Source organism: Hermetia illucens, chromosome 2, assembly GCF_905115235.1.
Source record: "Hermetia illucens chromosome 2, iHerIll2.2.curated.20191125, whole genome shotgun sequence".
Lineage (NCBI taxonomy): Eukaryota > Metazoa > Arthropoda > Insecta > Diptera > Stratiomyidae > Hermetia > Hermetia illucens.
This window is the reverse complement of record NC_051850.1, coordinates 36,605,007-36,627,673: the sequence shown is the minus strand read 5'-3', so window position 1 is coordinate 36,627,673 and position 22,667 is coordinate 36,605,007. Positions and strand designations below refer to the sequence as shown.

General features: G+C 41.9%; 1 protein-coding gene across 1 annotated transcript in view; it reads left to right on the top strand.

The window, feature by feature from the left end:
• The window catches only part of LOC119649160 (reversion-inducing cysteine-rich protein with Kazal motifs), a 120,031-nt gene that overhangs the window by 30,694 nt on the left and 66,670 nt on the right, over positions 1-22,667 (top strand). Inside the window, exon 3 of the mRNA XM_038051168.1 lies at positions 5,395-5,450. Within this exon, the coding sequence (XP_037907096.1) occupies positions 5,395-5,450 (56 nt within the window). The remainder of the gene's footprint in view (positions 1-5,394; positions 5,451-22,667) is intronic.

Sequence of the window (22,667 nt, the reverse complement as noted above, 5' to 3'; positions counted from 1 at the left end):
GCTGTTGTTTTAGTTTTGCAGCCTTTATCTCAGATGTTACTATTACTGCTGTTCTCCCAACCCGCTTGGTTAAGATTAAGTCGGATCTATTAATTGTTTAGGGGAGTAAGCTAATTTTGCAACCCCCGTATAAAGAACTATTGGGGATTTTATTTGAGTGTGCGCAAAATCCGCGGACTTTGACTAAACTCCCATGAATATTAATAGACGTATAAACTGCCTTCATTCAGATCATGCAGGTGGCGCGGGATCTTGGGCTGCACATCAATGAAGGCAAGACAAAGAATAGGTGGCAACGTCAGCACCGAAAACCAACCAACCAACAACATCAAACTGCACTGGTCAAACAGGAAGAATAAGGATAGGAGAATACAACTTTGAGACCGTTGACAATTTCTCCTATCTAGGGTCGAAAATCACAACCGATAACAGCTACGACGATGAAATCCGCGCACGGTTGTTGTCAGCCAAAGGAGCCTATTTCAGCTTACAAAAACTGTTCCGCTCGAAACGTCACCATAGGGTCAAAGATCTTACTGTACAAGACAATTATCTTGCCAGTCCTCATATATTCTTTGGAGACTTGCGCTCTTAGCAAGAAAAATTGCGAACTCTTGACCTCGTTCGAGAGAAGAATCCTTCGAAGAATTTTTGGCCCCCTACATAAGGATGGACGATTCCGTAGCCTACACAATGACGAAATCTATGAGCGATACCATGACCGTCCGGTTGTGGATAAAATCCGGCTCAATAGGTTACGGTGGGCGGGTCACTTAATCCGTATGGATGAGGATGATCCAGCCCGGAAAGTCTATAAGGGCAATATCTATGGTAGAAAAAGAAGACGAGACAGACCCTGCCTAAGATGGAGCAATGGCTTAGGTCAGGACGCCAGACAGCTTTTAGAGATATCGAATTGGTGGACCTCGGCACAAAACCGGGATATCTGGAGTTCCTTATTAAGGCAGGCCTAGACCGGATACCGGTTGTTGCGCCATTGATGATGATGAATATTAATATTCGAGTTTTTTTAAAAAACAGAAAAGATCCAAATCTGAGATCTCAATGTGAAATGTATGAAAATATTTCTCCTTTTCTTTATTTCATCTTAATAAAGTGATCCAGATTTGTATCTGTTCATACAATGCATATATATATATTGTTCAAATTGTACTTTGATTAGCCTTACCCTAATGGGTTGCTACTAGGGTTGTTTATCCCTTCCACTGGGATGGGCAAAATGGATTCGGACAGATTTTTAATGGTTTTACGTGTAGACTTACCGCCACTGTCTTCTTAAGACGCGGATTGATTTTATGACTATCCAGAATGTATGGTTTAGCATTCATTGTGGTGGATGCAATCTCTACCGAACTAAGGAATACGGTACTCGAGTTGAGGCACAAGTCCATGTTTGAGGCCCAAAGGTCTCTTGACCGCTTGGACGTAACCATAACTCGAACGAAACTCCCACTATGATCCAACCCCCCACCCCCTCATGTAAATTCAGACGGGTATCCCGGTTCCCATGGTACCAGTATATTTCTAGTGAGGTTTCGTGGCAAAAGCTACTTCAGGGGGGTCCCTGTGCAGTTTGAATGCCTTAATTAACACTTGGAGAATTCGCCTACTGCATCATGACCAGCAAAGTGAATACAACGTTTTCCGATGCCACTACGAGGAAGTTCTCCTCGGGCACTTCTTTTTGTTTGGCCGACGAGGTGGCTGCCTCGTTTTCTTTCCCGCCATACAGGACAAAATTGCTGAGTGGTAATGATCCTTGTCTATTTTCGAATCTAATCGCTCCACACCTTTCAGTTGGTAGCCCTGGAAATCCGCCAGGCAGCCTGGTTGACATGACACAGACTTATGATTTGGCAAACGATTTGGAATATGTTTCATTAAAGCTGACACTATAAAGTGGAAACGATTCGCAGGCTAATGTAACAGTAGGCTAAATTGTAACACAATGAAGTTTGCAATACAGAGTAAAATCACATAAAGCCCGCGGAATCGATGATGTCCCAGTCTACCTCCTAAAAGAAGGGGGAACAGAGCCCACCCCTAGAATCTAGAAACTAACCAGCAGAATCATGGTAACCGAACAAATACCTGATTACTGGAGGAAAAAATTCGCGCAACTGGTGGCCTTCCTAAGCGACGTCGATATTCTTGCCCGATTGACGCTTGATGAGAAGGAAATCTTCGAACAGTTCGAATCAGCAACGAGTGAAGTGGGGCTTAGGGTCGATGAATCCAAGACGAAATGCACACTGGAAAGTACAGTAAAGTAGTACATTACAATGGGTGGGCATCATTTCGTCTACCTAAGAGCCCTACTGTCGAAGGACGGAAACGAAAAACACGAAATCCAAAAGCAGATTACTACTGTTCATAAAGAACTTTATGCGGCCCTCCCCATAATGAGATAGAGAAAAGTACACAGACGCAATGAACTACGCAACGACAAGATATTAATTCGTCCCGTGCTGCTGTATTGATGCAAGACATGGACCTTGATGTAGATGTCGAAAAAGCAGCTCGATATCCTCGAATGAAAAGTCCAATGAAAGGTTTTCGGAGCCGTAAAACTATCAGATACAACCATGAATTGTATGAATTATTTGATGAAGCAAAGGCTCGATTTAGTATGTAGAGCCTCCAAAGAAGAAGTGATAAGCTCACCGCACGGGCGGAACAATAGCCACCAGAAAGAATGACGATTTACGAGTTTGGAGACTTTTTCCTTTTCAGGAACAAATAGTGACCAACTCGCCGACCAGGTGGAACCGCAAGTTATTTTACCGAAGAGGATGGACCTCACCCGAAAGACAAATGTAAAGGAAGAAAAGCTACTCTAGAAGTGTGGGCGATCTTACGGAAAATGAAAGTTGCTACCATTGTCCAGCGCCTCTATGGATATCATGGCATAATGGAGACGAACTTCTGGACGTTATCATGCATCTACGAAATTTCTGAAAGACCTACTATAGAGGAGCTGAGGAAAAATCTAGTCGCTAGGGCAGTCTTTAGTAACGCATAACACTGTGTCTTCAGCTCGCCAAGGAGGGGACAGATATATGATAAAAAGGGACAAGAGGAAAGCAGTGTAGATCAGCCAGCAAGGGCGCAGGAAGGAGAATTCTGAAAGGCGATAAGCAAAGAAACCAGGTAGGGGCGAAAAATAGAAAATACTACAAAAAAACGTAAGTTTGAAGCGGCATTTGTGATGCCACTGTAGCAAAGAAAACAAAAAGCGGAGCGATAAACAAGATGTCCTGTCTCATCAAGCAAGGAAATTTTTCCCGAAAATTCTCCGAGAAATTCGTAACAAGACCAAATCAGCGTACGGTGGGGTAGACGTTAAATCTACTTGTCGTACTCAAACCGGCGAAGGATGCGGGAGGAGGGGGGTCGAAGAATGGATGAATAAGCATGAATTCTCTTTAGCTTTGGAGAAAACCAAAGTGGTGGTTCTGATCAAAGAGAGCGTTCTCACACTCTTCCCTATCTAGGTCATTCGAATCATGGCCTTGTCGAAGTCGATGATGAAATACTTTACTATCGTGATGCACACTAAGATGAGCTTCTTCGAGCAGATTCGGATAACTTCAGACAAGGCTGAAACTGGAATGTAAACGATTAGTCAGCTGATAGCCAAAAGTGAAGCAGAATAGCATTTTAAAACTATTTTTTGACAAGCATTCTTAAGGCAAAAGAAAGGGACATGGGTACAAGAGACAGCAGGATAGCTGAGGGTCTGAGGTAACGTGTCACATGGTTCCGGGTTAGTGTACTAATGCCACACAGGGCTGTTTTAGCCGGTAGTCTATCTGAGGCAGCAGTGCGGCATGTAAATGCATTTCCCCTCTCTTCCCCTCCAAAAAGCAGCTTTCTCTGTATCTTTACTTTATTTTTTTAAACTTGGCGTTGCTCATTGACCTGAAAACCATGTATAGATATCATAAAGTGGTCCAACTTTAAACACAAAAAAGGTTTTTTTCATTTGACTTTGTTTAATACTGGTATAGACGTAAAGGTCATCAGTTTCCTTTTAATGCCTAGGTCTACTTTCTTGTAAAGAAGAGATTGCACGCTGGTTATTGTGCTTCACTTTTGTTGCTATTTGGGTAAGGAATTCACACTGTATTAATTTCTATGATAAATAAGTTCTTTAGTCCAGGTTGAGCAAAAATCTTTCTCAAGATCCAGTCTACATTCTATCTATTACCGATGTTAAATCTGCCTGCAACGGTATCGTCAAGGCAGTTTAGTATGTATTTGAAACGGAAGCCAAATCGATGAGCAGGACTTATATTTTTTAATAAACCAGATAACCATGCATTGCAAAAAGCTTCCCCATGATATCATATCAGAAACGATGAATCTAAAGTGACAGTATTTAGCTTCATCAGTTTATAAGTAGTTTTATTTCAATAAATTGTTGCTGTTCGATGGTGGAATTCAGAGTAATAATTTGAATAATCTATAGGAAGGCATGGTGTGGGGCTGTGGCCGATTAAATTGGAATTTCGAGTTTGCCTTGGCCACCTTTTTGAATCAAAAATTGATTTGTTTTCGAAACGTTTTGTAGTACCTATGTTTCCCTTATGTCAGCCCAGTTTCATCGTAGTTCCAGCGATGCTATGATGCGGTCGTGGTTCTAGATCACTCTACACGAGAGAAATTCTTTGCGCAGTTAATAGTTCTTTTCAGTATACCCAGCATTTAGGCAGTTAAATCACGGCACTTCATCAGGTCACTAGGCTTTATCGATTGACACTTCTTTGTGAAAGATGTACTCATGCTTTTATTTGTGATCGCTGAGAGGACTCCAAGGTTTTGATTTAATTGGAAGCATCATGTCACAAATTTATGACAGGATAAAATTACCAGAGATGCTTAATTTCCCCATTATGCCCTTCGTTTTAGGAGGCTGTTGAAAATTAGCCTTTTTACATTTAATGCATAAGACTAAATATAGATGAGTGGTTCGCTATTTATTTCGACGAAATTCTATCTAATTTGTGTTCATATGCTTTTCCTTAAGTACTTTTAGATACAGCGGTGCATTGAGGCTGGATTCAATGCAGATTGGATTTTGACATTCTTAGGTTTAAAAGGGGTATTTAGAACAGAATCCTTTTCAAAGTAGGTTTACTTTCCACAAAACCTACATAGGTATTTATGGTGAACATACCTGTATATACATTCCAAGGATGCACCCGTTGTAGTTCTCTGAAAAGGACTTATTAAAAAGAGGGCCCCCTTGAGAACCTTCCACGCAATAAGTGCTAGCCATTGAAGCCCACCATCATTAGAACCTTAATGCAACAATAGAATATACACAACAATACCTTATTATTCTAATGCTTGCTTTTTCACATTTTTCAGATATTTACGAGTGTTGCTCAATGGCCTTCGGATATTGCAAATCCTCTTGTGAAAATGTAAGTACATTTTGTAACTAATTTTTTTATTTTAAAAAAATCTACTGTTGTGTACTGGAATTTTGTTTCTTCCTCAGAAGTCTCTCTTTCTTTTTGCTATCGGGACCATACGTGGCCTCCTTACTTTATACCAGTCTATTAAGTAAACTGAGTTGTCTAAGCAGCATGGCGGGTTGTAATCTCGACGGTCATGGATGTTTGTATTGAACTTTGTCTTTGCCTCGCAATTAGGGACTTTTGTAACTAATTCGCCGTCCGCTCTCACCCTTCATTGCTGCTGGTATTATTTACTATTTTGCATTATCTTGCTCTGATAGGATTGTGGTCGCAGTCGCAACATGCTCCGCGGTATGTATGCATGTCGAGGATGCTAGATGCAACTTGTTTCTCAATGAGGGCGTGATTAATCAGGTTAAAATTTGCCCCATTTGGTGAGGCCACATTTTTTTTATGGATCCTGTGCTAAGAAAAACAAGCTTTGTCTATGCTAATAGTGAATAGTACAAACCTGCTTTCGGGTTCGTAAGGTATACTGTTTTAGCTGATTGATCAATGACCGACTAGATGGAAGAAAGAGTAGCGAACTTTTTGTCAGAAGCTACGGTGCAGACCATTTCGTTTTGAATGGAGAAATGGTTGGCCTCGAAAAGGAGTCGTGCGTGGATCCCTATCGAATTGGTGTATTTTTTTCGATGCAGAGCTAGTAACGAATGAGTGACACTCAGGTGCTGGCAACTATACTCGATCAACTTCATCACTGCTTTGAACATCCCCAGAGATTCTTTGATATGAAATTTTTGTTTGAACTATTTCGAAATATGTTTACATCCAAAACATTTTGGTGGTGGCGTAGAGACTACCCTGAGTGGATTAAGAGGAGAGGGCTATTCCGTAAATGAACCAAACATGCTCATACACCCTTCTCTGACTCTAATCAGCGTTAACAATGCTGGCAGATGAATGTAATCGCTTAACGCAAGCTTTGAATTAGGAGGTAGTTTGTTGGCCGAAGTCTTAAAATGAAAGATTACCTTTTTATTGGCTAAAATTATCTGATCAATACAAATACATATTTCGGGGACCAAGTCATTGGCAGACACAAGGAGACCGGCTGATACAAATTGTTGAAATACTGGTATCCTTCGGCGTTAGAGCGCTGTTCCCAAGCGCGCCGATGAAGGAAGCCCTACGCTTGTTCTAGCAATGGATCACGATTCACGAAAACTAGTCCGAATGGGGGAAGAAGGCTAATCTGTATAAGAAACTGGCCTTTACGTACAGGAGTGAATCTTATTTCACATTCGAGAATAAATTTGATAAAACAACCTGCGGGGCAGTAATGGGCAGTACTCTCTCACCGCTGTTATGCGAGGTATTTATGGAGAACCTGGAAGAAGGGGAAGATGGGGCACTCCCGAGATTCTGGATCAGATACGTCCCAGCAATTATCAAAAGGGAAGAAGCAGAAACAATCCTCGAGAAATTCAACCGAGCACACAGCAACATCGATTTCACCATGGAGATGGAAAAGGAAAGGGGAGATAGTCTATCTCGCTTCCTAGACTTAAAAATAATCCGAGAAAGAGGGAATTTTGAATTCAACATCTACAGGAAACCGACCCAGACAAAAAAAACCATCACATACACCTCAAACTACGATTTCCACCATAAAATGGCGGCATACAACCTTATGATCCACAGGATCAGGTGGTGATGCCAGGCGCATCATCGGAGGACGAGCTGCTGGCATCCAGTCAGGAGACAGTATTATTATTATTCTGTTAAGGGAAAGTCGCACCGCGTCCTTGAAGAACTATTGTGCCCTTTTACTGGTTATAGTGTATTGATCATAGTATCTCAAGCAGGCCTGTAACCGTTAGGAACTTTAGTATGTTCCCTACTTGCACATCTTTCAGCTTTGCATCTGGTATTAAGTGTTCTCCCAGATGTCTCGACCTACTTTGCACAAGTGTCGGACACTGTCCCAGGACGTGTACAGAGGTTTCGTCCTTCTCCTCACAAAACCTGCAGGCAGTGCGCGTAGATATCCCTAGCTTCCCTAGGTGATAGTTCAGCAGACAATGACTAGTGAGACTTCCCACTATAATTCGGAGGTTCTTCTTGGTGAAGTTTAAGCAATCCTTTGTGCATATGGGTTCGCATCCCCCAATAAGTACCCTGGACTGCTCCATCCCTGGTAAGCCCGTCCAGTATAGTTCCCTCAACCGTTCCTCTTCATTTCTTAGATTCATAGCCATGAAACCGTTTCCTATTCCACAGGGTTCTGTCCCATGTAAAGGCTTCCCCGCTGCCTTCTTGGCTAGTTTGCCCGCTGCCTCGTTGCCTTCCAACCCAGCATGGCCTGGAACCCAAAGTATCCAGACTTTGTTGGACGACCCGGGTGTATTCAGTCTCCCAAGGCATTCCCACACCAGTTTAGAATTCACCTGGTTGGACCTAAGTGCCATGATCGCTGCTTGGCTATCGGTGAGAATAGCTATATTCTGCCCCCTATAGGAGGAGAGGAGGCACATTTGTCCATGGCGTATATTTCCGCCTGGAATAGGCTAGTGTACCTGCCCATTGGCTCAAAGTACATTTTCCTTGGGCCAATTAAAACGGGCATCCGCTCCCTCTGCTGTGAGCATCTGCCTGCATCTGTATGTGCAGTTGTAGAGGGGTTAATCCCATAAGGACCTCCAGGGTCAACAGCATGGGCATGTCCTCATTGCCCACTGATACGCACGTAAGCCAGCCTTTGAAGCTTATGTAATTCCCTGGCTCGTGTGCTGAGTTCGATTCTTATAGGTGTTGCGGGGGGCTTTGGATGGGTTCAGTAATCACTGCGGCTCCTTTCCCACTTGACTGTTAAAATCCCCAAGTATGATTTTGATATTATACTTGGGACAGACTTAGACGGTCCGTTTACGTACGTACGAGTAGAAGGTGTCCTTTTCCGATGTTGCAGTCTCCTCTGTAGGAACGTGAATATTAATCAGATTTGTATTTCGAAATTTGCCTCGCAAACGCAGTGTCCATGGTATTTTCCTTATGTTTTCTAAGCCGATAACAGCAGGTTTCTCTTTCTGGGCGACTGTAAAACCTACTCCGAACACACAGTGCATCTCCTGCAACGTTGTTGCATCTGTCTTATATAGGGACAGGGTAATAATCTGTGCAGGCAGCGCACCTTCCATGAAAAAAATGAACAAATTGTTAGTCCGATTTCGTTTCCGGGTTGGTAGTTCTAATATCCATCAACTCCGAAGCTCCTTTTGTAGCTCCGTAATAAGTTGTTTTCCGTGTAGGGTTGTCAGTCCTAGCCAACCGCTAACCTGAAGGACTACTTGGTACAATTCGTCTCGGGAGACTCGCTTTCTGGCTTCTACGTCTGCCGCTTTTCATTAAGAAAGAACTCCCAACGATTACCACGTGGAAGTGGAGATAGGTTTAGGTAGTACAGCCCTTGGTGTTGGTTTAACAGGCGTTCCCTGTGCCAATCCACGTTTTCACTGCTGGAACCTATACTATTATTTGAGTATTGAGTACTTTATTGTTGATCCCGCAACTTGTTTTCTATTCGAGCTTCTTAGCTCTACCTTGCCGAACTACCTCGACAAACGAGACCCCTGAAAAAACTGATGCCGAAGGCGCGGTGTCGCTCAACACCGCTGGTATCTTCGCGGTATGCGGAACATCTTAATTAGACAAATGCGATATTACGCGAATAAAGATAATTGTAGCCAACAAAGGAAACCCCTTCTTTTTTCACGTAAAAAACTGGCTACCAAACTCACTTCAAAAATGTTTAATCTGATTAGATGGTGTTTTCGTGGTTATATCGCTACGGTCGCCGTGATCATAAACCATATTCTGGATGATCTTTTCTGTTTGTCTGAACCTCTTGGCTTGAATAATCATCGATTTTTAGAATCTTTCGTTTGTTATTTAAGCTTGAATTATGCAATAACACTGTGTGACTAAACTAATACAAGCGGCCTTAACATGGTTGATCAAAATTCATTCCTCAATATGTTCAGCATTTTCAACATTTATGTTCCCGAATCTATCAAGTTCGCTGTTGTGGGTACAAAAAAGTGGACATCAGTTGACAAGCGATCTAATTCGTTAAAACGCGAAGCGTCGTTAAACATTTTTCCATCCGAAAGAGAGCCATCCAACTTCGATCCACTTTACTTAACAAACATAAGCCAAGCAGATTTAATTTATGTTCTTATGTATGTATGTGCGCAGATAGTTTGGTTATTAGTTTTTTTCCTTAATTGAAAAACAAGAAGCTTGGAAGGGTCAATGGCAGTTTGTTTATTTCGATGAAGCGGATAAAAGTATTTAAATTTTTGCTTGACCTTGCCGTACTTCTGGGAGCAGAAAATTCAGACCCAGACACATTTGCAATCAGATGGTCTTGAAAAAATATAAGAGGATTATCGAGTATTCTTTTTAAGTAAGCGGATTGAATAACAGCGACCAAGGGGAAGATCCAATGAGTGCCAAATCGCAATAAATTCAAGTTCAATCTTTTTGAAGATTAATAAGCAATCTAAACTCAGAATATGTGTTTTTATCTCAGCAATCGTCCCATATTAGATCATACATGTCCTACCGAATGGGTTCAGTTTTCCCTCCCCCACTCTGCTGTAAATCAGCGACATCACCACTAAAAGTGCCATTACACTGCTCAACTGGCCCGAAAAGCAAACAGCTTGAAATCATTTTTTAATTGACTCGGAAAATTAACCTCTTAGTGGCCAATTAGCCAAGTTTATACACACAATCAAACGAAAAACGGATGGGACGGCTCGCTGAGCCGCCAAACGAATTTCTTAAATCTTATGATCATATTTACGCGGAACGTATGTATCTTTTCCAGTGACGCAATCATGGCCAAGGGGGAAATCAAGTAAAGAAATTCGAAAAGATACTACTTGAATTCAATGAACAAATGCGCTTTAATGAAAATAAATTTTCTTAAGAGTTTTTTACTTTTGAAATTTCCTTTGATAATCTACGAAAATTGTATGGAAATGAGCGGATCTCTGGGATGCTGGCCTGAATATTTCTTCATTGAATTCAATGACAGAAGGCCGTAAAGTGCCAATTAAAATGTAGATAGTGGGGTTTATCATTTTATTGGCTGGATGAACTCTTTTGATATTTAGAAGATTATGAGTAATTTTGGAGGATGTAAGAAGTGGACCTAAGACAGGGACAATGTTACAACAGATATTTACATGGTTTCATATGGCTTCAATGGTAGAAAAGCATACTTTGAGGTTGTAGGCTAGCAACTAAATTACCAAAGATTTTGGACAGGCCGGTAGCTGTGAAACCTACCAAGTCACTGGAACCATCGTCACGTTCATAAAACTGGCTTCGAATCAACACTAACTAGAGCGGAACTAAAAATTAATTGAAAACAAGCCCACATAGAAGAACTCCCGAAAACCTCGACAAGACATCATCACCCACAATTTCTTAGCCCCCAATCTCACAAAATCCGTACAACTGCGTATCGCGTTATTGAGTGATTGTCGTGATGTGATCGATTGTCGGCTCATTTGATCTTAATTGTGCAATTCAATCAAACGAACGTACTTATTTGTCCGCTCTGTCCGGACACAAGATACTTGTTGGTAACTTGAGAAGTGCGCCCATTCCGAAGCCACAATTGGATAAGTGTATGCGGCATACCACCAATGATGTCAAGGCATGTGCAGGTTGCGCTGATTTTTTCGTGTTTATTTCATTAAGTCCCCAAGCCACGGAGGATAAGGTGTAGGCTGGTATGAGCTTTTAATTACAGGTTACTATGTTGCGCCTGCAGATTCAGATGTTAATTGAGAACATTGAAATTATCAATATATTCACTGCAGCTGTTGATTTTTCAATGTATCTCAGCTCGCCATTCAGATGCATCTTTCACCAGGTGTATTTAGGCACAAAATGTGGATGAGAAGCATCCAATAAGTACCCAATTTTAAGTCTGTCTATTGGATACCACCTAACAGCTCTCTACAACTTTTCTAGGGAACTGAACCACTTAAGATACTTTCAAGAAGATACAATTCTTTCAATTATCCCCAAAAGCCCTATAGGAGGACTTTAGCCCCATCTCGGCCAATCCGAAGTCTGGAACTCATATTGCCATGAGACCGTATCGACAAAAATGGAAAGGAACAACAATGTCGATAAATTATAATCAAAGCCTGACACTTATTTAAATTCACTGAACATCGAACATGGATGGCGGACGCCAAGAATTGCGATTTCTTGCAATAAATAACAGCAGCGGTAAGTGCAGTGCATAATTGGCAGTCAGATATATTTCTTCGATTCTTTGATAGCGGCCACATTATGAAAATGAAGAGAATGTACATGTCCCAGAGTGCATGTCGTCAATTGTGATAAAATATAGAGTACTGACTGCATTTTGTGAAATTTATCAGTTGTGTAATGCTAGAGTATAGGAAGCAGAGGGAATTTATTAGATTGTGCAGGTGGCGGATATATGCATTCTCTCATATTTTATACAAATAACGATTCTTGCCACAACACGGGAGCCAGCTCATGGCCTCTTGGAAGGGGAGTTCAATCTGAATGGCGAAGATGGATGTAGGGGTCTCAAGAAAGAGTCGGGGTTAAATCTTAGCTGATGCTAACACTGCTTCATTTTCAACGCTATCAGATGAAATGATTTGCTTGCCTCTTTGCCAGTTTAGAAAGATGGATGACGTCTTCTGGGATGTCGGTACCTTACATGTGTAATGAACTAAAAGTGTTGAGATGGTCAAACGACCATCCTGAGTGGCCGCAGACGATATAGAGAGGGAAGCTATCCCAAAAACGACAAGAAATTGCCTAAGTTGACCGTGAAGGTCTGCCTGTAAATACTGCAACTCCATCAAAACGCTCTGTCGACACGTGCTTCCACGCCTCTTAGCTACCCAGGCTCGAAAATGTAGGGGGGGGGGGGGGGGGGGAGTCCGTTGAGGGCTTCGCCCCCAGACGTGCCATTCTCAAAGTTCACGTATCGTGTGGGTCTGCACCGGATCTTGCAAATAATCAGACGGACAAAAAGGATTCGCGCAAGCTTAACGAGATAAACCAAAACGCGAGCTAAAACCTGAAAAATAAAAAAAAATCCGCGGGCCCGAGTGTTGCGATCGAGGGACAAGCTTCCACGACGGATCACAATCTCAACCCTTGCCTCTCCTGCCTCAGATGTTTATTGAGACGCGACCTCTGAGGTTCCTCCATTTCTTGACATCCTCCGGCCATTATTCTGGAGGATGTCCCTAAATGCTCTTCTTCTTTTTCTTCAGTCTTTGTCCCGTTCAGAAGCGGGGTTGGCTCGTCCAGATCGATTTCGCCATTTGACTCTATCAAATGCCTGATCTCAATGCAATCGCGAGGCTTTTAAATCTCAATCCAGTGTATCAAGCCACCGTTGTTTCGGCCGGCCTTTTGGTCGCTTACTATCAACTTCGATGTTCAGACCAATCTTGGTAAGTGAATGCTCGTTAGCGCGAATTACGTGACCATACCATCGAAGACGACATTGAGGTAAATTTTAGATTTGAGATGTTCGTTGATACGTCGATCACAAAGAATACCAGTTGTGGAGCGCCACTTCATCCAAGGTGCGTTAATACGTGGGGCAATTTCATAACGCAGTTCTCCATTAGCTGATGGTATTGACCCGATACCATTTAAATCGCTCAGTTCTGGGCAGGTCACTGCCGCTTACAGTGACTGTGCCTGTTTCATGGGGATCGGTCGTCAAAAATTCAGCTTTATTCAGATTCAATCTTAGACCGTGTTGCATGAGGCGATTATTCCATTTTTGGGAAAGCTGCTCGAGACCATTTTTATTGTTAGACGCTAGGAAAACATCATATTTATAAACCAGTGTATAGGGCGCTGAACGTTGGACATCTCGCGTGACAGTGTCTATAACAAACACGAGTTCTTCTATTACTAAGTGTTGTCGTAGAGCCTACCAGATGAGTTCGTGTGGCACACGGTCAAACGCGCTCTCCAAATGCGGAAATACAATATAAAGAGGGCAATGCTGCTCAGGGTGTTTCTCAATGAGTTACCGTGCAGCGTGTGTTGCGCCAGCAGTTCCGCAATTCTTGACAAATGCGGATTGATTCACGGTTATTTCAACGATATCGCGAATACGGTTGTCAAAAATGTCTTTAAAAATCTTCAGATCGGACGGTAATTTGAATATTCTGTTGGACTGCCTTTCTTTTTCCATACTGGAACTATGGCACTTTCTTGCCAGTCAGATGGTGTTCTACCTTCCTGAATAACCCGGTTAAAGAATTCACTGAGCCGGTGTGTTGGGTCCCAGCTCTTCGCTTTCCAAAGTTCAGATGCGATGTTGTCAGGTCCTGTTGCTGCTAAGCAAAGTACCATTCTTGTCATTAACGCAACAGAAGTGTCGGATACTCTGTATGCGTCTATTTAGGCTTTTGGCAAGTAGGTGCGGATATCTCTCGCCATTCCGAGTGTCCAGTTTATCGTAAAGATTTTGGTAATGGGCTGCTCGGGTGACAGCATTCGCTTTCTTTGCTTCACGGTTGGCATTCTTATAAGTTAGCCAATTGGCGAGCGTTTTATCGTCGAGAAACTTGTGGTAGAGGCGTTTTTCTTCACGGACCTCTATTTCAGCATCGTCATTCCAAAGCCAAGTATCTCGATTGATGTACAGCTTACCTGGCTTGGTGACCCCAAGGGTTGCAGAGGCCGTTTTGTGGATCGTGTCTTTCATTTGATTTCACGACTTTTCCACACTCGTAATGGTTGGTAATCGCGTAAGTGAGATCATTTCTTCTTTCTTCTCAGGAAATTGCCACCATTTAATGCGCGGCGAGTCAGTGCGTTCCTTAAACTGTTTTATCGGTGGCTTGATTCGCAGGACGGCAATCAACGGCCGATGTTGAGGTGCGATGGTCACATAGGATAAAATGTCGGCGTCTTATGAGAATGTAGTTGATTTGCGGTTTAATGTTTCCACTATAAAATGTTGGAAGATGAGGCAATCGTTTGGTGAACTATGTATTCATAAGTATAAGGTCATGAGTGTCCGTAAAATCGGTTATATGTTCGCCACCCTCATTGCATGCTCCAAACTCCTTTCCACCATGACACCTGTTACCGTTTGTGTTTTTACCTACATGATCATTAAGTTCACCGGAACTGATGATATAGTCATCAGCAGGCACGTGACAAATCTTTCTTTCTCGACATCATCTCGACCTGTCTGTGGCACGTATGCGGTGCGATCAGCTAATATAATGGTGAGCTTCATCAGCCGATCATCAAATCGGTCGACTTCTTTAATGGCATCATGGAAACCCTCCAAGATGGCATGTCAACACCCTATTGAATGTGTGGGCGACCAAAATAGAGAAGTTTATAGCCATTTTTACCGCATTCACGTTCTAAATCGCAACTTTTGGCACCAGAGCATCGGGTTTCTTGCAGAGCACAGATATCAATGCGCCTTTTCCGAAGGGCTCTTGCGAGTTCCTGGGTCTTTCCAGTTAGGGTGGCAACATTTACCATGCAGACACGTATTTGTTTTGTTCAGACTAATTTACTTACGTCCTGACGCGGTCCATGCGTCAAGAACCATTGCTCATTTCTCGACAGGACCGGCGCTCGTCCTGCCGTGTCGACTGAGGTGGACATCCTAGCATTTTTCCGAGGCTTGTTACTCGATCCAATCATCTTGTTTCTAACGACATAGGATGCATTTTCTTGGTCGGCCTGTCGCGGAACCTGTCACCAAGGATTTAGCTTAGTGGAATAAACTCGAACTATATTTTACTTATCACTTTCCGTGATCTTAGCATTTTATTTTTGTTTTACTGAAGATAGTACAAAGTACGTTGCCTCAAACCCTCCTTTTTTATGTGGGCTCGGAACCAGGATACTATGTTAATAATATGGCGGAATCCGCAAAAATTCTCGGATGGCCGAAATGCCATCCCAACCTCCAAAATTGTTGCAGCATGTATGCGGGATAGCTGCAGCTCGGAATGTTTACTAAAGAAGAAACAACAATCGAGTTGCTCCCCGTCACAGAGAATGAGATAACAAAAGCAAATAAAAGGGACCGTGAGAATTCAGTCTTCTCGTTTGGAGTCAGAGAACAAAGTGAGGATGAATCATATACCCGACCACCTCCACATTCTATCAAAAATTCATCTCACCCGTCACTTCATACCAACAAAGAAGAAAGAATATTCAAATTTTCAATTACTGGAACGAAGAGATACCCGTTTAGCACAGATGTAGTCATTCAATCGGACGGCTTCCGCTGATTATCCGTACAGAACCTCAAATTTCTCCTTGTTCTGATTCGATGGATTTGCATTTTATACCTAACTGCCAGGGGTAGTGGTAGCTTCCTCAGTGAGCAATCTGCAAGACTACATAGTTCCTGCACTTTCTTCACCTCCCCTTGAGGCGCTGTGATATCGTACAGCCATTCAGCCTGGAGCTATCTATCCCTCCTCCTTTCACAACCGGGCAACCAGCTATGGCGGAGTTATTATAATTGTTTTCAAATCAATCAATTTCATATTTACACAAGGTAAGCATCTTGAAGTGCTTCATTTCGGAAAGTCTCTCATTTTGAAAGTCTTTTCCAAAATTTATTCGAAATTGCTGGACATGCTTCGCCACTCCGATAATGCAATCATTCATCCCACATATTTGCCTTCTTAACATAACGATTGGTGTAAATCGGATACACATGCAAATCCAGAAACTTTCCGCGCAATCAGACGCCATGTTCCCTATGTTCCTTGGCAAGATATAGTTTGTATTTCCCAATTAGTGGGCAGTAGAACCATGTCAAAATTTTCATTTACATGACTTCCAAGAAGCACCCAACTTCACAAATCCCTTTTCCTACGGCAAATTTTCTTCCTCTGCATTATATTTTTTTCAAGTTGGAGACATACCTGATCACAGCAGACGATGCATGTTGAATCCCATATTGGTAATGTAATTCGATCGTAACATTTTTTCTTCGTGTTGGCGATTGACCCCGTCAGGATTTACTGGATTACTGCAACGTTACGGACAGGACTTGTTTTCTTTTTTCCCCGGGACGGACATACACTTTCAGCAAGATCAGTACCGGTAGGGGTTCTTGCACTTCATACTTTCCTTCATTTCACGGTGCACATGGTTGTACCCGCGTCATCTTACGTTTGTCTTTCATATTAATTCCAAGATATTTGATGATGTTCATCGGCGCGATCACTGCATCACGTAGCGTGATCATAAAAGATCCTTACATGGAAGACGGGCATAAAGTATGTATAAAATTAATATTAATTGCACGGATTTTATTTATGAATATGAAAAACGCGGAGATTATCCACGTAGGGGAAGGATGGTTGTCTTCTAACGAACCGTGCAGTGAACGCGGCACCTTGATCTTGTTGGTACGCATCCTATAAATACTTGACTGTATAGTGCAGCGATAAGAATTAGCATACCATTCTTCCCTCTGGAGCTGTCATCTCCGGTCCGGCTTAAAAGATTTCAGTAATTACGATCGCTAATTAATACAGTATGCAATGGCTTAAGATCGACAACGATCACGTTCAGATATTTCGCTCTCGAGACATTACAAGACATACGACCCGCGCAGCAAGATTGCGGCAAAACGTTTCAAGAGCGGTTTAGAAGTAGATCGTCAGTGCCACGGATATGTACATAGCTTATCAACGTTATTTGAATAGCAAGCGTTGCAAAATATGCACACTTGACCCCTTCCTCTATTTGAGTGGTATTAACCCTAGCGTGTCCTCGAATCTTCAATCAGCCTTAAAAGTATTACCAATTTATTTAGTTGATACTTGAATGGGTCCTTTAACTTTTCATCTGTAGCTCTGATGAAACGGAATTGTCGACTTTGCTGCAAAAGTGCTTTACATGGCATAGTATAATTTAGTGCTTTTTGCTGCATCGTTTAGTTCAAGCGAAGCAGGCTTGTAAACTTATATAACCAAGGACAGAATCGGAACGTACTCTTCCTTCAAACTTGGACTATACACGTCCACATTCGTCTTAGAAGTATTTTATAAGCAAAAGTAATTCCGGCGCTCACACCGGGGCTTACATCGTGGAAGAATACTCTGATGACTAATGGTAACCAGGATATACCAGTTTTTGGATGTTTCCTGCTGGTGCTCCTCCCTAATGTATTTGCCTGCTGTGCTCAAATGTCGGACATTGTTACATAATATGTATGGGGGTTTCACCGTCCTCAAAAAACTCTGCAGATAATGTCCTCAGATATACCTATCTTCACTACGTGATAGTTAACCTGCTGATTTGTGAGTAACTCCACTATAATTGAGAAACTCTTCTTGGTTATCTGTATATATCTGGTTGCTCTTCACCCCTGGTGGGATATTTGCGTCAACCACATCAACTTGTCATTGGAAGCAGTTTGCTGAAATGGACTTCAATTCCAACCAAGACTGCGGACTCTACTGTTCTGCGTTAAGGACTCTTCAGGCAAGCCAACTTGTCACCCATCTTGGTGGAGTGAGTTCTACTGGATGGGGTAACCAGTAATGGAATATTCGCCCCTTCTTAAAGTGTGACCTATCCACTCTCACTTTCGCCTTTCCATCACATTGCGTACGGGGGACATAGTAACAGCCTAGCGTGGAAGGCAGGTGGGGTCAGTGGGGGTCATAATCACATGTAGCCACACGGAAAGGACACTAGTAAAGAACAGTCTTGTCAGACTCAGCTTGAACTTGGGCTAGAGATAACAGCGTTTCTAGATTTTAGACAAGGCAGCGAAAGTGGATCTAGCACTGTTAATTTGTCGAGCGACATCCAATTCGGTCCCGACAAGGAAAAATTGAATTCGAACGCTGACGTATCCGAAATTTCATTTTACCTCTACACCACTGTGTCCAAGTACCCAACGGTAGTTTCATAACAATGAATCTATAAACAGAGCTGAAACAGTTTCTACATTCCTGAACCAAAGGGCTTCTCAACACCATCAGCGAAGCTAAGCTATCGGTGTTGATTGTGCTGCGCCTATTCTTCAATCACTCGTCAATTATTCAGGTTGCGGCGCTTAGCATTGCATTCACTTCAGTCTGAAAGGCCGTGGCATATTGTTTCAAGGAAAAGGCCCACTTCTCGTTTTTATTCGAAGGGTAGACTCCTACTCTAGAGCTCTGTTCTGTCAAAGCTCTTTTAGTAAAATGTTAAAGAGGAACTTGGGTTTCTAGCAAGAAAAATTACGAACTCTTAGCTGCACTTGAGAGAAGATTTCTCACAAGAATTTTCACCCCCTTGCAGGAGGATGGAATATTTCGTGGCTTGGGGTGGGCAATGGGTGCCATGCCAAAAGGAGAGGCACCAGACCTTGCCTTAGATGGCCAGTAGGCCAGAATGTGAGACAGCTGTTAGGGATATTGAACTGGTGGATATCCGCCCAAATCCAAGATGTTTGGATGAATAAACCAGATCCCACTTGTTACACCATTTATGGTGATTATAATTTCTACTCCAATTTCGATTTCACCTATTTAAATTTGAGTCCCTAGTGTTTATCTTCCTACAGTTCTCTTAGGTCTATATTTCCACCTAAAGTATGTTAGTGGTATTCATCTGTTCTTTAGACAAATGTGAAGAACACATCCGTAAACCAGATAATCAACTGCTATTTTAAGGAGGTCACGGATATTCTTCTTCGATATTGGTTATATATATTACATTTTTTTGCAGAAGTAAAAGATCGTTTTCATGCAGTTCTCTTTTATCATTAATTCATTATACCAACTGTAAAGGAGGATCTCCTCACAGTTTAAGTGCGTCTCCATCTCATTGAAATTCGCAGATATTCCACTACTTCACATACAGAAGATAAATAGGAGTCATTTCTGAAAGCGTTCCTAAGGAGATCAGCTCCTTTCTCGCATTCTGTCTTAGTTCTATTTGTAGACCATATTATGTAGTTTTGAAAATAGTTGTGACTAATGATTTTTAATTAGCGTTGTCTTCACTTTGGAATCGAAACAGTATTTCAGTCACCAAAATTTACTTCTCATTTCTTATTCTCTACAGTCGCTAACATACCGTTCAGCTGAAGAATGTGGTAAACCTGGCCTCCATCTTTACTACGAGGTTGAAAGGTGGCAATTGCAGCGGCGTTTTCATCATCTTCATAGCACTAGTAATACAGAGATAATTCGATCTTTGGAGCGTATACAGTTTTTTAACAATTTGCCTCTGCCCCATCTTTGGCTACCATGCTGGTGCTCCACGCGCTTCACCACGGCTCGAAGTATCTAACATGTATCGCGTATGGTTTTAATCCCTGTCTCACCTGTGGGTCTTTTTATGGGTTTTTTTGGTTATTATATTTGCTCCAATTTGATAGTTGTTTATCAAAAAAGAATGAAAGTTTGAGTACATCCCGCTTTCTTCTTTTGATGAACGCTAGCAGAGCGGTCTTATTTGGATTTATTATGAAAACTAGTAGCCCCAAAATCGTTTGCGGAGATTCCGTCGCTATGAGTGAATTACTAATTCCTCCACTATAAAGTCTCATAGTACAGGTCAAAGGACTCCCTGCTGAAAATAGCCCGTGTATATAACGCTCTGCAAAGTCTCACGATCGTACCTTCTACCCCGAGTTTGCTTAACAAAAACGTGTACTGCATCCATCAGGACTGCAGTCGGTTTCTTTGTTTTTGTTGGGGTTCCAATCTTCAATAAGATTTTTGTACCCACATTGTTTGTGATGCAGGAGGGATGATACTAGTCTCTTATTTCTGTATTTTTTAGCTTCTTCTTCCAGTGCCATGACAACGAGAAGGCATAGGTGAAACTTACTAACCTATGGGTATCAGCATCGGCTTGATTCTGCCCAAGTTGACTCAACACAATACTAACTCTATAGGTTTCGACTAGATACAAATGAAATCCCCTGCTACAGTGTATGTGGTAGACTTAATGTGGGCTAGGCGTGTTATACGGTTCAGGTGGGTTTATTGTCCACATTTCACCTTATTCAGTACTACCCCCAAGTTCACGAGTTTGCAAACCTTTCTACTCGTTTTACTTTTCAGAATTGTCACATCCAAGAGCATTGAGCTCCCTTTTGTTTTAGAAACTGGATGGTCCTTCAAGAGTGTCCCAACAGAATTAGCTGGATTTTTAGCTAGAGGAATTCCTCTGTAACTGTTTTCATTTCATTTTCAGATAATCGAATTATCTCCTCCTCGTTTTGGACTTTCCGGATTCCTTTGCTATAGTGAATAGGTGTTTCGTTATATTCCTCTCCGCGATCTGTCCTATTTGCCTTATTAAGTAGTCCGCATCTGTTCAGTTATTGGTATGGTAGACTATGATCCCAACAGCGTGTTGCGTTTCTTTGTCTACTATTCTTATACAGACTTGATGGTTTTCCCGCACGCTGCACTGCAGATCTGCTACTTCAACTCATACGGAAAATCTTGGGAATCCGAGACTTTTTCCAGAGAGGGGAAGAAAATGATAATCGTTAAGATTCGAAAAAAGGATACGTGGTTTGCTTGTGACGATTAGAGGAGTATATGCGTACTCCCTGCTGTTGCGAAAGTAATAGCTGAAATAGTCCTGGAACGCATCAAGGAACATTTCGAACGCTTTCCGCTTCGGATCCTCCTGCATTAAGCACACCAACATCCTATGGATTTGAAGTTGAAATTAGTGTCCATGTTTTTAAGGTTTTGTGTAAACACAAAACCTTATTAAAATCGGTTTACTGTCTGTCTGTCTGTCTGTCCGTCTGTCTGTCTGTCTGTCTGTCCGTCACACGCATTTTTCTCGGAGACGGTTATAGCGATTGACATCAAATTTGGCAGAAAGGTGGGAACTGTGAATGCTCACGCATACAGTGAATTACATCCTTTTAGGTAGAATTTAAGGGGGGGTCCCCATACATGCAAAAGGGGGGTGTAAAATTTTTTTTCATTAAATATAGTCATGTGGGATATCAAATTAAAGATCTCGATTAGTACTTTTCAAAGCCGATCTTAGTTTTGACATTCGTTGGAAGGGTGGGGAGCGCGGGGGGTTGAAAGTGATCACTTCTTTAAGGGGGCCATTCTCAGAAACTACCAAACCGAAAAATCTGAAAGAAATCAAGAGGCTGCCGCTATATGGTGCCTGGGCTCCGAAATACCTTCCATGCCGATATCTGTTTAAATAAAGTTAATAATAGTATATTACTACAACTTTTTGTTATTGGTTAGAAATCCACCTTAAGTTCATCCTAGTACCATGAAATTTTGCAGTGATATAGGCTATAATATAGAGCATGATCTTACCAAGTTTGGTAGAAATCGCACTATTACTAACAAAGTTATAATACCTCAAATTTGTTGCTTTTTTGAAAATTGAAGATTATGAATGTCAATATCACCCGAAAGTGGATACTCTCACATAATATATGGATATATTACGTACTACGTACTAAGAAATACACAAAACCTTTCGTACCTGAAGCGGCCAGCTTCCGGTTTCCCGACTTGTTTTTTTTTTACAGTTGGTATATAAGTTGAAAAAAGAGAACTAGGTTTTTTTCCTTATCCTGTAAATTGGTACCTAATTAGGTACTAGCACTGAGGCACGTGGTCTCCGAAACGATCGTATGCAGGAAAAAATAAAAATATTTACAGGATAGGGAAAAAATCTTAGTTCTCTTTTTTCAACTTATATCCTATGGATCATTTTGGAGTAGTGCGCGAAATTTAGATCTTCGCTGCAACAGCTCTTCATCGATTTCGAGAAAGTTTTCGATAATGTTAACAGTATCTGTATATCTGCAATGCTCTACGTACGATGGCCTAAAATGTCACTTCCTGCACCGAAGTAAAATCTCGGAAGATTTTGAGGTCCAAAACGAAATCCACCAGGGTTGCATCCTGTCACCGATGTTATTTCTTCTTGTTATTGATGATGTTCTTCATGCTGCCCTGTCCGAAGGAAGTGGAGGTGTTCCATGGACAATGGCATCTTTCCTCAGACACCTCGACTACGCTGATTACCACTGTTTGCTCTATCACAGGGCTATGGACCTTGGTTAAATGGCTCTGGATTTGTAAAGAGAGGCAAGTAGAGTTGGACTGAAGATATATACCAATGAAA